The sequence below is a fragment of the Gorilla gorilla genome, chromosome 9 (genome assembly GCF_029281585.2).
Source record: "Gorilla gorilla gorilla isolate KB3781 chromosome 9, NHGRI_mGorGor1-v2.1_pri, whole genome shotgun sequence".
NCBI lineage: Eukaryota > Metazoa > Chordata > Mammalia > Primates > Hominidae > Gorilla > Gorilla gorilla.
The window spans coordinates 7,843,431-7,856,279 of NC_073233.2; the positions used below are offsets into that span (position 1 = coordinate 7,843,431).

General features: G+C 63.9%; 1 protein-coding gene and 1 long non-coding RNA gene across 14 annotated transcripts in view; one reads left to right on the top strand and one right to left on the bottom strand.

Annotated features, from left to right (window-relative positions):
- Positions 1-214: 214 nt before the first annotated feature.
- LOC129525593 (uncharacterized) lies at positions 215-3,584 on the bottom strand. 3 transcript variants are annotated; one of them, XR_008669996.2, is made up of 3 exons: positions 2,593-3,584; positions 596-2,489; positions 215-501 (listed from the first exon to the last, which is right to left on the bottom strand). It is a non-coding gene; the product is annotated as an uncharacterized lncRNA (long non-coding RNA). The 3 variants fall into 3 exon arrangements; XR_008669995.2 differs by having other exon boundaries at positions 596-658; positions 2,308-3,584; XR_010135424.1 differs by having other exon boundaries at positions 596-3,584.
- Positions 3,585-3,630: 46 nt separating this feature from the next.
- The window catches only part of BRSK2 (BR serine/threonine kinase 2), a 65,114-nt gene continuing 55,895 nt past the window's right edge, over positions 3,631-12,849 (top strand). For 3 of the 11 annotated variants that reach the window (XR_010135422.1, XR_010135423.1, XM_055356634.2), the window contains exon 1: positions 3,832-4,073. Coding sequence is in view for 7 of the 11 variants with exons in the window: in XM_055356634.2 (XP_055212609.1) it covers positions 3,983-4,073 (91 nt within the window). In the remaining 4 variants the exon portion in view is untranslated. Of the gene's footprint in view, positions 4,074-12,849 lie in introns of all 11 variants that reach the window. The other 8 variants (XM_055356631.2, XM_055356635.2, XM_055356630.2 and 5 more) reach the window with 7 other exon arrangements.

The following is a 12,849-nucleotide window of genomic DNA, read 5'->3' on the forward strand; positions in this document are numbered from 1 at the left end:
CTCTGTTGCCCAGGCTGGAGCGTAGTGGCTCTACGGCGGCTCACTGAAGCCTCCATCTCTCCAGTTCAAGCAATTCTCCCACCTCAGCCTCCCAGGGAGCTGGGACTACAAGTGTGGAGTCCTGGTGTGTAGCCATGCCTGGCTATTTTATTTTTATTTTTCATAGAGAGTGTGTTAGGCTGTTCTTGTGTTGCTATAAATACCTGAGACTGGGTAGTTTATTTTAAAAAGAGGTTTAATTGGCTTATGGTTCTGCAGGCTGTAAAGGAAGCATGGCATCCGGAAGCTTCCAATAACGGTGGAAGGCAAAGGGGGAGCGGGGGTCTCACACGGCAGAAGTGGGAGCAAGAGAGAGTGGGAGGGGAGGCGCCCACTTAACCAGATCTCACGAATACTCACCATTGCAAGGACAGCACCAAGCCCCGAGGAATCCACCCCATGACCAAAACATCTCCCAGCAGGCCCCATCTCCAACACTGAAGATTCCATTTGAACATATGTCTGGGCGGGGACAAATACCCAAACTATATCAGATGGAGTCTTGCTATGCTGCCCAGGCTGGTCTCAAATTCCTGGGCTCAAGCTATCCTCCCACCTTGGCCTTCCAAAGTGCTGGCAGTACAAGCATGAGCCACCGCACCTGGCAGCTTGTCAATTTCTAAAAAAAAAAAAAGAGAGAGAGAAAATTTAAAAAATCAAATTAAAATTAAATCGATTACTTAGGCCTTGTTAAGTCTCACTCAATATACTGAGAGATGTATATAATCGTTTTCTGTGTACAGGTCTCATGCAAATTCTGATAAATTTACCCCTAGTATTTCGTGGTTTTTAAATTCTCTTTGTAAGTGGTACTGTTTTCATAATTTCAACTTCTAATTGATGGTTAGCACACAAATAGAATCGACCTTTTTTTGGCTTTGTACCCTGTGGCTTTGGTAAACTTGCTTATTCGTTTTAGTACCAGTTTGTAGCTTAGAATTTTCTGCAGACAATAATGTTATCTTCTTGTTTTACTTTCTGAGACGGAGTCTTGCTCTTGTTGCCCAGGCTGGAGTGCAATGGCGCCATCTCGGCTCACTGCAACCTCTGCCTCGTGGGCTCAAGCGATTCTCCTGCCTGAGCCTCCTGAGTAGCTGGGATTACAAGTGCCCGCCACCACGCCCAGCTAATTTTTTTTATTTTTAGTAGAGACGGGGTTTCACCGTGTTAGCCACGATGGTCTCGATCTCCTGACCTCAGGTGATCTGCCCGCCTCAGCCTCCCAAAGTGCTGGGATTACAGACATGAGCCACCGTGCCCGGCCATTAATGTTATCTTCTAACAAAGATCACCTAAAATTTCCTTTTCCTCTGGGCACGGAGGGAGGAGCAGGGAGGGCGTGGCATGCTATCGAGAAGGCGTTGAGTCGGGGGTTTTGTGCAGCACCTTCAAGAGGGGACAGCAGGGCCAAGGGAGGTTGGGAGGGCGATTTGAGGATAGGCACTCAAGAGGCTGAAGGCTGAATAGCCTCTCACGCCTGGAGGACAGGCAGGGAGCCAGAAGAGAGGCCCCAGACTGAGCCCCAGAGGCCACCGATGGCATAGGCTGCTCAGACACAGACAGGGAAGAAAAGGCCTCAGGGCCGCAGTGAGGGGTGGGAGAGGGATGCAGGCTGGCAAGGAAGTGGGAAGGAAGAAAGCAAGAATTTTGGCCACTGGAGTAGCCGGATGCAAACGGTCAATAGGGCAAAATGCTGCTGAGGATGTCACAAAGGTGTGTCTGACTCTGCTGCAGCCTGGGAGGCCAGGTGACCGTGGCAGCAGAGAGAGGGCATCTCGGGTCAAGTGCCCCTGCCCTCTGGCTGTGGCCTGACGCCCTCTCCTGGTCTCCTGCACACCCTCGGCCTCTCTTGGCACCTGGACCAGACCACTCCCAGTCAGCCTCCAGCCAGACCTCACTGCTTGACAGTTTCTCCAGCTGGAGGTCCCAAACAGTCTACATTCAGCTAAAAATGCCTGCTGTCCCCACTCACAGCAGCAGCAGCGGGGGAAAGGGGAGTGCCCTCTGCCTCTGTCCCATGCTCTCAGCCCCCCTCCCCTGCCCCCACTGGTGGGGCCCTGATTGCTCATGCTCAGAGGCCCCAGAATTGGGTAGGGAGGACCCTTAGTCCACAGCATTTGAAGGGAAGCAGGGCGGGCGGGTGCAGGCCGAGAGTGGACAGGCGCTTTGGGGCCTACTCCCCTTCCCCAGCTGGAAATACAGACAGCCCAAAGAGCAGGAGGGCGCACTGGGAAGACCCCGCAGTTTCCTGAGCTCATGCGGGCTTACCAGGGTGGGGAGCGGACCACGGTCAGCAGCAGTGTGTGGCAGAGACCGCAGGGGAAACGTTGCCCGCAGACCATACACGGGCAAGATCTGGGACCCCCACTTCTGCAGCGTTCCGGGTCTCCCTCACCTCTCCCCTCCCACCACCTTCTGCAGCACGGGCTTAAGGAAATACCAGTGTTTTTCTGCAAAGAAACAGAGGGTCCGTCCAGGTCTGGCTGCCTCTTCGGCTGCCTGTGTTTAGACCTCCAAAGGCTGCTCCCGGCAACCCCTGCCCAGCTGCTCAACCTGAAAGAGGGGTCGGTAGCAAGGGCCGGGAGGCGCCAGGACGCTGCGGCCGGATCCCAGGTGAGTTCCTTGACTCCGCGCCGCGCAGGTCACTGTGGCATAACTGGGAAAACCGCCGCTTCTCCCTCGGGAGCGGAGGCGGAGGGCCACGTCCTCCTTGGGGGTGCACAATCACTGCTTGGACAACGCCCGCGTGCAGCAGCCCCACAGACTCCCATGCAGCCCCCTGGCCACGTGTGCCGCATCCGCGCCCTGCATGCAACACCCGCCCCCTCCAGCGCAGCATGCCCCTCGCTGGCGTGCAGCACCCCCCATGTGTGCAGCACCCCTGCCCCGAATACAGCACCTCTCCCCAGCACAGCACTCCCGCCCCGCATGCAACACTCGCCCCCATCCAGGGCAGCATCCCCATCCCCCGCGCGTGCAGCACCCCCTCGAGGGGCGGGAAACTCTTTGGGACACCCGGGGTCACGCCCTGCAGGGTAAAACCCCCGTCCAGGGCAGCCATCTGCACCCCCTCGCCATGGGCCCACTGCCTGCTCCGTCCCGGGATGCGCCTTAATGGCGGGTCGGGCGGCAGCGGGAGCTCTGCTGCCTGGTGGGACCGGACGTGGCAGCCGGCGAGCTGGAGGCTCCCAGGTCCCGGCCTCGCCCTGGCCTCGCCTCGCCCCCTAGAGTCTCCCCGAGCGCTCGTAGCGGCGGGGCGGGGTGGGGAGGCGCTGATTGGCCGGCGCGGGCACCGCTTGCCGCCGCCGCCGCATCCCGCTGCGTTCGTACAGGCTCGTGTCGGCTCGGCTCCGTTGCGCGGCCCAGCTCGGCTCCCCTCAGCTCCGCTCGACTCCGCTGTTCGGCTTCGCTACAGGGCTCGGCTGTTCGGCTTGGCTACACGGCTCGGCTGCGCGGCTCGGCTCTGTTCGGCTCGGCTCGGCTGCTGGGCTCGGCTGTTCGGCTCAGCTGCGCGGCTCGGCTCGGCTCGGCTCTGTTCGGCTCGGCTCGGCTGCTGGGCTCGGCTGTTCGGCTCAGCTGCACGGCTCGGCTCGGCTCGGCTCGGCTGCGCGGCCGCTGACGGGCGTGCGCTGGGGGCGCGGGGCGCGGGGCGCGGGCCTCGGCGGCGGCGGCGGCGGCGGCGGCGGAAGCCAGGTGCCCCCGCCCGCCCTGTCCTATCGACGAGGCGGAGGCGTCGCCGCGGGCCAGGCCTGGGACTGCCGCGTCGGAGTGGACGCGGGGGGCGGCGGCGCGGGCGGACGCGGGCGGCGCGAAGCAGCGGGGCCCGCGGGGGCGCCCCGGCCGGGTCGGCGCGGACGGCGCTCGGCGGACGCGGGCGGACGCTGGGCGGCCCCTCCCTGCCCGCGCGCCCGGGCGCCCCTGGCCGGCGCCGGGCCCCGGAGCGATGACATCGACGGGGAAGGACGGCGGCGCGCAGCACGCGCAGTATGTTGGGCCCTACCGGCTGGAGAAGACGCTGGGCAAGGGGCAGACAGGTGCGTGCGGCCGGGGCGGGGACCGGGGCCGGGGAGGCCGCGCTGGCAGCGCGCTGGGTGAGGGGCGCCCGAGGGAGGCCCCGGCCGCGAAGCCGCAGGCCCGGCCCGGGCCCCGGCCGCGAACAATGGGCGGCCCGTGCGCCCCCGTCCGCTCGTGCGCCTCGGTTCCGCCGCGGATCCCGCAGGCCGCTTGGCTGCGGTCGGCGGGGCGCGGCCCAAGGACACGCGGCGCGGCGCGGGGCGCGCAGGCGGACGGGCGCACGGGACGGCGCCCCTCGGGCCCCGCTGCAGGTGCGCGGCCCGGGCCGCATTGTGCGCCCCAGCGACCGGGCTCATTGTGCCGCGGGAGGAGGGGGCCGCGCGGGCGCCCATCTGCCGTCTGCCGCGGCCGCGTTAATAGGCGTGCTGCCCGAGCAGCTGCGCCCCCGGCGGGACTCCCACCTCCGCGCGCCGGCCACCGGGGCCTCCGGGCAGGCCCGATCTCCCTCCGCGGTGGGGGCGGGAGAGTGCGGGGACCTGCAGAGGGCTGGACAGCGCCTTGCGCTGCTCCGGCTCGGGCTCGGGCGGGCGGAGCGTCTGTGATCTGCATTCCCCCGGGGCAGGGAGAGGCCATTGGTGCTGGGACCAGAAGTGCGTGGGACCTGACCCGTGGAGCAGCCCCGCGGCCTGCCGGTGGAGGGGGCTTCCCGGTGGGGCCTGGCTGTCGTTCTAGGGAACAGGCCGGGTCCCTGCGGGGCCGAACCCAGGCCAGAGGCAACCCGGCTACCCTCGCATGTGGCCAACTCTCCCCGGCCCGCTAGGTTTGGCTAGCCCTTCATCTGGTCAGGCGCATTCACAGAGTCGCCTTTGTGGAGGCTGGGGCTCAGCCATTTTCTTTCTTCTCTCAGGACCGGCCTGTCTCTTGGTGTCCCTGAGGTCCCACGGCACTGCCTCTCCCTTCCAATCCGAGAAGTTCCTTAGACCCGGGCGGGCAGGGGTGGAGGGAAGGAGCAGGAGAGCGCTGGTGCAGGGTGGAGGCTCAGCCCCTCACGGCTGCACAGAGGAGGAGCTGGGAGGTGGCGTTGGGGAAAGAAAGTGGGCCAGGCCCAGGCTCTTGGGGGAGGGCCGTGGCTGTGATGTAACTACGGCAGAGCTGCAGGAAGGGGTTTGGACCGAGGGGTTCAGGGGAGCTGCCTCACCTTGGGTGCACAGCCTTCCGCCACCCGCTACGGCACGGAGGGGCCCCTGGCCACAGGGCAGGGCCTGGGCAGGTGGGGTGGTGCGGCCTGGGTTGGAGAAGGAGGTGGCATTCAGCCCATGTCACCTGAGTTCAAAATTCTCGTCTTTCCCGGAAAGAAAAACTAGTGTGTGAAATCCGTGGTGAAGGAGGGGCCCAGGGCAGCGGGATGCAGGAGTCAGTGAGATAATCCAATTACGGCCCCAACAAAATGTTATTGTAAGGAAACATCCGCGTGTAAATGAAGACAGGATGAGTTATGTGCTGTGCGCGGCCTCGGTGGGTAGGGGCTGGTCTCCACTCTTCATGGAATTCTGCTGGCGGCAGTTAATTACGGGAGGTTTCCACTGTAATTAACAGTAATGAATACAAAAGGATGGGCTGTGTGTGTCTACAACGTGCTGAGAGAGATATTTAGAAAACAGCTGGAGGGGGGCACAAAGCGGCCCCTCTCTCCCGAGTTATGACGGGCAGAGCGCAAGCATGTCACCGGGAGGGCCCTGGAGAAGGCCACCATTTCTGTGCGTCTTCTGTTGCTGCTGCTGAAGGGTCACCAGGAGTTGGGTGGACATGGGGCCCAGAGTGTGTGTGCTGGGCCACTTGGCACCAGATGCCAGGAGAGCTGCCAGGTCCCAAGCTCAAGAGGGAGATAGGCTTCCTGCCAGGAGACCTCCGTGGGAGAACGGGAGGCTGGGCTTCTGGCCGCCACCACCCAAGGATGATCTGATCCTGCCGTTGAGAACGCTTCTCCTTCCAGGGACCTGGCCACAGGGGAGCTGTGGAGGCCTTGCTTGGGGGACCATTGGTGTGGACGCGACTCCAGCCCCTTCCCCGTGTCTGTGGCTGGCAGCTTTGTTTGGCCCTCTCTGTTCATCTTCTCTCTCTGCCTGAGTCCTTGGAAGTAGGAGCTGCTCGACTTGAGGTGGCCACTGAGAGAGAGGTGGTCAGTGGCAGTGGCAGTGAGCCTTGTGGTGCCACGAGAGCCCTTCCACCTGGCTGACCCAAGCTGGGGCCTGCTGGACGGTGGGCCAAAGATGTGGTCCGAAACCTGCCCTTGGGGAGTCTGGCCGTGTGGGGAGGTGAGACCACGCAGCGCCCCCACCGGGGCCTGGAGGACGCCCTTCTAGACGCCGCAGGGTCCAGTCGGCTGTCTTCTTCTGCCTTTCAGCGTGAGCGCTGCATGGTCTCACCTGTACGGCACCTGCCTGTCTTGTTGGGTCTGTGCCTCCTGCAGGGCCAGTGTGGCTGTAGGGTCATCCTTCTGCATGGGGCGTCCTCTGCACAGCTCCCCTCCGTGGCCGTGGGGGTTGCCTTCAGTGGTCCCACTGCCGGTGCCAGGCACCAGGTGAAGCCGTCAGAGCGCTGAGCATCTGTGGAAGCCTCCTTGCCGGCTGCTTGGTGGTTTCTGGCCAAGACTTAGGGGGATGTAGGCTGGGGTTGGGGTGGGAACCCACCTGCAAAGGTGCTGCCCCAGCTTTTCTTGGGGCTGAGAAAGGCTTGTGTAGCCTCATCTGAGCTTGACCCCAGCAGAGATGCCGAGACACAGTCCCTGCCAGCAAGGGCAACCATGGAGGTTGGAGGGCGCAGACACTCCGAGTTGGAGCATGCAGGTCCAGGAGGGTGTGTGGCACGGGCTGGGTGGCTTTTGTCCCTGCGCGCCTTTGTCCCTGTGCCCCATCAGTACGTGGAGCAGGGCACCTTCTTGCCCAAACCTCGGCTTAGCTCCTGAAATCTGGGAGGCCTGGGAGGGCCCTGTGGGAGGAGCTGGAGAACCTCAGGCCCTTGGAGCTGTTCTTGGGGGCAGACGGGTGGGCTGCATGGGACAATGAGGGGCCTGCCTTCGGGAATCCTCTGTCTGGGGGGCGGGAGAAAGGAACATGGCTGCGATAGGGCTCCCTGCGAGGGAACGAAGGAGATAGGATGAGGGGCTGCCCTGCAGCTCACCTGGCAGTGTTCACCTGCTGTGGCGTGGGGGAGGGACCTAGGCTGCCAGGGACCTGGGACCGCCCCTCCATGTTCTCAATGGCCTTTAGGAAGGTTGAGCCCTGGTGGCTGCCAGGGTGGAGAGGGGTCCTGGGATGGGAGGAGCCATTGAAGATGGAACAGGTGAGGGGAGGGAGAGCCTATGCCTGGGAGACCCTGGGGGTGACCCCAGGACCAGAAGCTGGAGGCAGATGTGGAGGGGAAGGAAGCTGGCCTGAGATGGGGTCTGTTTAGAAAGTTGAGCAGGATGGGCAGTGATTGGCTGTGGTGTGCAGGTCCCTGGAGATGGGCCATGGAGATGGGTCCTGGAGATGGGTCCTGGAGATGGGCCCCTGGAGATGGGCCATGGAGATGGGTCCTGGAGATGGGCCCCTGGAGATGGGCTGTGCAGGGCTGAGCCCAGAGAGCGCATGGGTAGACAGGACCCGGCAGCCTCCCCAGCCATGAAGGTGAAGGTGGACTCAGCGTGGGGTGTCTGCTGCGAGACCCCGGGAATTCTGTGGCCTTCCCCACATCAGGCCCTGGCCATCTGACCCCAGCTGTTTTGTCAGGGCAGCAGCAGCCTGGGGCCGGACTGAACCCCTCATCTGCCCTGCACGGGGTTTCTACAAGCTGAGGTCTCAGGACGCTGTTCTCAGGGGCGCTGTGCACAGAGCCCGGGGAGCCAGCATGGTGGGTAGCCCTCCCATCTGAAGTCTCCCTGGCCCCCTGAAGTCCCTGGAAAGGCCCATTTGGTGTCGCTGGGCGCCATGTCAGTGACTGTGCCAGGGTGGAGGCCTCAAGATGCTGCCGCTGGCATCTTCCTGCCCTGCATGCCCTCCACAGGGAGCCCCCTTTCCAGCTGAGAGCTGGCCTTGAGTGTCCCTGTCAGGGCCCTTGGCAAAGAGGTTCCGGGTGGTGAGGACGGCAGTTCCCCTAGGCGGGGGTGGGAGGGTCATTGGAGGCGGGAGCCCTAGGCCCTTGTCCTGTCCCCACCCACTGTGGCCCTGGGCACCTCAGGTGTGTGTGTCCCTGTTGACATGGGTCTCCCTGCCTTGTCACTGGCAATGGCTGGAAAAGACACGCTGGGCAGAGGGCACCGCTTGGCCCTGATCGTGCTGGCCGTGCTGGCCCTGCTCTGCTGAGGTGCGTGCACGCCGTGGATTTCCTGGATGTGGAAGCCTCAAGGCCAGGCTGTGCCCCCTCCCCCAGCTGTGCCAGGGAGGGCTTTCCAGAGTCACCATGGCTGGCTGCTGCCCCGCCTGCTCCACCATCTGCCCGAGCAGGGAGTCGTGTCCAGAACCACAGGGGAATGCAGGGCCTGGGCTGTGATGTGAGGTTGGCCTCTAGGCTTCAAGGGGATCTGTTTCTGACAAATCTCACACAGGCCCAGCTGGAGCTACTATCAAGGGCCGTGGCTCCTGCCCACAACCCAAGCTCCAGGGCCTCTGGGTCCCCACCATCGTTGGCTGCCGAGGTGGCCAGGTCCCTTCCTTGCTCTGAGGGTGGCTGGGAGTGTCTTAAGGTTGTCGCTGTGCCAGGTGTGTGTGGACCCCTGCGTCGCCCGCTCCTGGTCCCTCTTCCCTTCCACCCACGTCCCCCACTCCTGGTCCCTCTTCCCTTACAGCCGCGTCGAGGACTGCATGGGGCCAGCAAGGCCTGTACCCCAGGACACCAGAGTTGCTTGGACCGGCTCCCGGACTTGGGCCTAAGCGAGCTCTCCTGGTTCTCACTCCCGGAGTCATCTGCGGAGTGACCCCGGGCCCTCTCATCATGGCCTCACCCTGCTCCGGCGCTCTGGGTGCTTTGAAGCAGACAGGAGACCCCCTCCAGGCTGGCCCGAGGGCAGGTCAGACCGCAGTCCCTGGGAACAGCCTGAGTGGGCTGTGCCTCCCCGTCGGCCACTGGCGCTCAGGAGGAGCCATCGGGAAGGCCCCTTTGCCATCACCTGGTAGTGCTTGCTTGAGGGCTTCTGTGCCTTCCAGTCCTTACTGGGCACAGACTAGCTTCTTTGGGCACCTGGGGAGGGTCAGGCTGTCTCTGAAGTCAGCAGCCCTGCTGGGCAGCCGGCACCAGGAGAGGAGGCGGGCTGGTCCCCGTGACTGCCGGCCGCCGGCATCCACCTGTGTGGGGCTGTGCCTAGATGGTGGCACTGTGGGGCATCACTGTGCAGTTCTGGGCCCTGCCCTCAGCTCTGGAGAGCCCACCTGGACCCTGGCCCCTCGGAAGTGGAAGGACTGGGACCTCAGGGCCCCTGAGTGTAGAATGGGGTTTCCCTGAAGCTTGTGCGAGGTTCCAATGGCTGGAAACACCGTACCGCGCAGGAGGACGGCAGACCAGCATCTGTCAGGCCCCTTGGGGCTCACATGGCTGGTCCTCTGTGCTCCCCTGTGCTCTGCAGGAAGTTAACGGCACCCTGCCACCTCCTCTGTGCAGGGCAGCCCCGCTTTCACCTGTAGGGCTGGTGCCTGTGTCAGGCCCAAGCCCCAGGTCCTAGCCCAGGCTGACCAAGCGGCCTGCAGACCTCCCTGAGGCCTCACCCCAGGGATGTCCGCCGGGCCAGGCTGCCCTGAGCCAGCTGCCTGGGGCTCTGGACAAGATGGAGGCTGGGCTGGGGCAGAGGCTGCAGGGACAAAGCACGGATTGTGCCAAGCCGGCTGCCTTTCAGGGCCCGGCCCGCCAGGTCCAGGCCTTGTTCCACCGCCTCTGAGGGGCCAGTGTTCTGGGCCCAGCAGCTGGGAGCCAGGCCCCACCCACAGAGCAGTGCTCCCGAAAGTCCCGCTGTTAAAGAGAAACTCCTCGTTTTCCTGGACGCCTCCAGCTTCCCAGGCTCGTTCTGCCTTCAGTCCCGGGGCCCACGGAGGCCGTGGCTGCCCTACGCTGCTTTGCCCCAGGGGCCTGGGCTGCAGGCTGGGCCTGGCTTCCTCCCCGAACCCTGGAGAGTGAGAGCACCACCCCCAGTGGATGGCAAGGTCCCGTCGGTTGGCATGCGTCTCTCTGGGCACCGTGCTCCTCGTTGGGTGCCACGTCCTTGGGCTGAGCTTGGGTCCTGTCTGCCCTAGGAGTACCATCCTATGAGGACAGAGCTGCCTTTCCTGGGTGGCCATGGCAGCCTCATGGCGCTGGCTGAGGGGAATGGACACTCCTGGGATGGAACTGGGCTGGGGTGGGGCTGGGTAGGGCCAGTGGGAGTTCTGGGCACCTTGGCCTGAGGGGGATGGAGGTGCCCAGGGCATTTGTGCCATCACTGCCCACTTGGCTTAAGCTGGAGCCCAGGGCCCTGGAGAGCAGGCTGGCCTTCCCGGCCCCGGGCAGAGGTGGGAGGGCGCCTGGACGGCCGCCTGCATGATCCCCGTGATACAGCGGGGATGGCTGCATGTCGGGCTGAGTCCAGCTGTGGGTGGTTTGCGGGGGCACAGGGAGCCTGCCTGGCCAGGAATGTGGCCTCTGTGGGTGGCTTGGCCTGGGAGCCCCCGGGGAACCCTTTGTATGGGAGAAGGGTTCAGGATAGGGGCTGGGGGGCAGTGCCTGGTGACCCTCCATGCTGAGGGAAAGCCCCTCTTCACAGCTGGCATTGGGCCTCGTGTCCTCGGCACCCTGAATCAGCTGCAGGGCTAGCTGCTGCCTGAGCTGCCTGGTTGGGGCTGGCCTGGGCCCCTGATTGGCTGCTTCCCTGGGCGGGGGTGACGTTGCTGCCCTGGGTCCGAGAGTTATCTTGTGCGGACAGAGGTAATAGGTGTGGTACCCGCCCCGGGAAGGGTGGTGGCCAGGGTGGCCATGTCAGGCGCCTTGGCCCTGCCCCCTGGGGATACAGGGGGTGGAGAGGCAGCCCCAAAGCTGGGTTCTCAGAGACCTGGGGTGGCCAGATGGGGGCTCATTCAGCTGCCCCCTGTGCAGCCCCTTGGTGCCATTAACTTTCTGCAGAGCGCAGGGCAGCACAGAGGGCCAGCCAAGCCAGGGGGCCAGAGGTTCCCCTCCCACACAAGCTCCGAGGGGTCCAGACAGGAGGCGGTGGCCCCAGTCCACATAGGCCAGGGCAGCCCTTTCCCCAGGGTTAGGCTGCAGGCCCTGCCGGTGTGGCTTCAGGAGTCCTGGTCCCCGCGCTCAAGCTTCCCTCCTGCTCATCTATGATGGGGCCTGGGTGTACCCAGGTCCTTGGTAGGCGCCAGGAGATGCGTGGGGCCCCCGGGAGCCTGGAGCCCCCCCAGCCCCTCCGCTTGCCTTTGGTGTCTGGGGCGGAGACTGGCCCTTGGCACCCGTGGCCGTCCCTGGCTTTCGTCCTGAGCTGTCCTGGGTCTTTGGGTCCCTCTGCCAGCCCCGTGGTGACTTCTTGCACACAGGGTTTGCAGGGGGCTGCGGAATGACTCCGTCCCTTCCACAGCACACAGGCACCTCCAGCCAGAAGGAGCTGGGCAGGCAGCCCTACCCCAGGCCAGAGCCACAGAGCCGTTGTGACTGGGGGTCTCTGGCCAGGACGTTCCTGTGCTGTCTGTTGTGGGCAGGCCCCCCAGGGCAGGGCCACCTCCAGGGTACTTGGTTCCAGACACTGGCTGAGTGGTCGCTTGTGTCCACACCGCAGTTTACCTATCTGTGAAGTGGCTTAGACAGGATGGTGGGGTGGTGCCAGGGGGTTGCTCTTGCCGGGACTGAGCCCAGGATCTGGCCCTGCCACTGGGGCCAGCGTCAGCCTCAGGACAGCCGAGGAGGGGAGATGGCTTGTGGGCCAGGATGCCCGAGGGTGGGGAGAAGCAGCTCGGATGGCGTCACCGTGTTGCCTTCCCCCAGCCGATGGGATTTTTGTGGAGCTCTCTCTGCTGGGGACAATGAGAGGGGAGCCGTGAGCCGTGATAGGGATTGTGGCAAGGCCGGGCTGGTCAGCTGGGGATGCCAGGGCCACACAGCCCCTCAGGGCTCAAACTGGCGGCTGCCCCCCCAGGGCTCTGGGCTGGTGAGGAGCTTGTCCTGCCCGTCCCTCTGCTGCCACAGTGACCCCGGACACATCTCATGTCACCTGCTGTGGCCCTGCCTTCTGCCGGGTGGACATGGGGGATTTGGGGTACAGGGAAGCAGTGAGTTCTGGGCCGACCAAATTCCCCGGTGCCGTCGGGCCCAGCCTCCTTCTTCCTTGGCACCCTGGGGTGTGTCGTGGCTGAGCCCCAGCTCTGTGGTTCCTGAGGCTTTTCTGGGATGGAGGCCTCGCTCCGGGTCCTGGCGTTTTCACATGGGAGCAGAGGAGAGTGCCCCAAGCCTGGCGAGCACCGCCTGTAGCTGCCAGCAACACCCCCCACCTCCGTTACGCAGAAATAGTCCCAGCCACTGTTTATTGTAAACATTTGGTCTGCACATATAACAGAGAAACTCTTGAAAACCAAAGGGCCGTTATCACCCTGAGAAATTAGCACTGATTTCTAGAAACCGGCAGGAAGCCAGTCGGATGCTGGGATTTTAACTTTAAAAGAACATTTCCCAGGCCTGGGCCTCCGCCGCCAGCCCAGTCTCCCTGCAGGAGGGAGTGGGCAGGCGCTGGGCTCTGCGTGGGGCCGTGGACTCAGTCTCCCGCCCCCTCCATGGCTGGGGGCTGTTCCCAGGGGCCCTGAG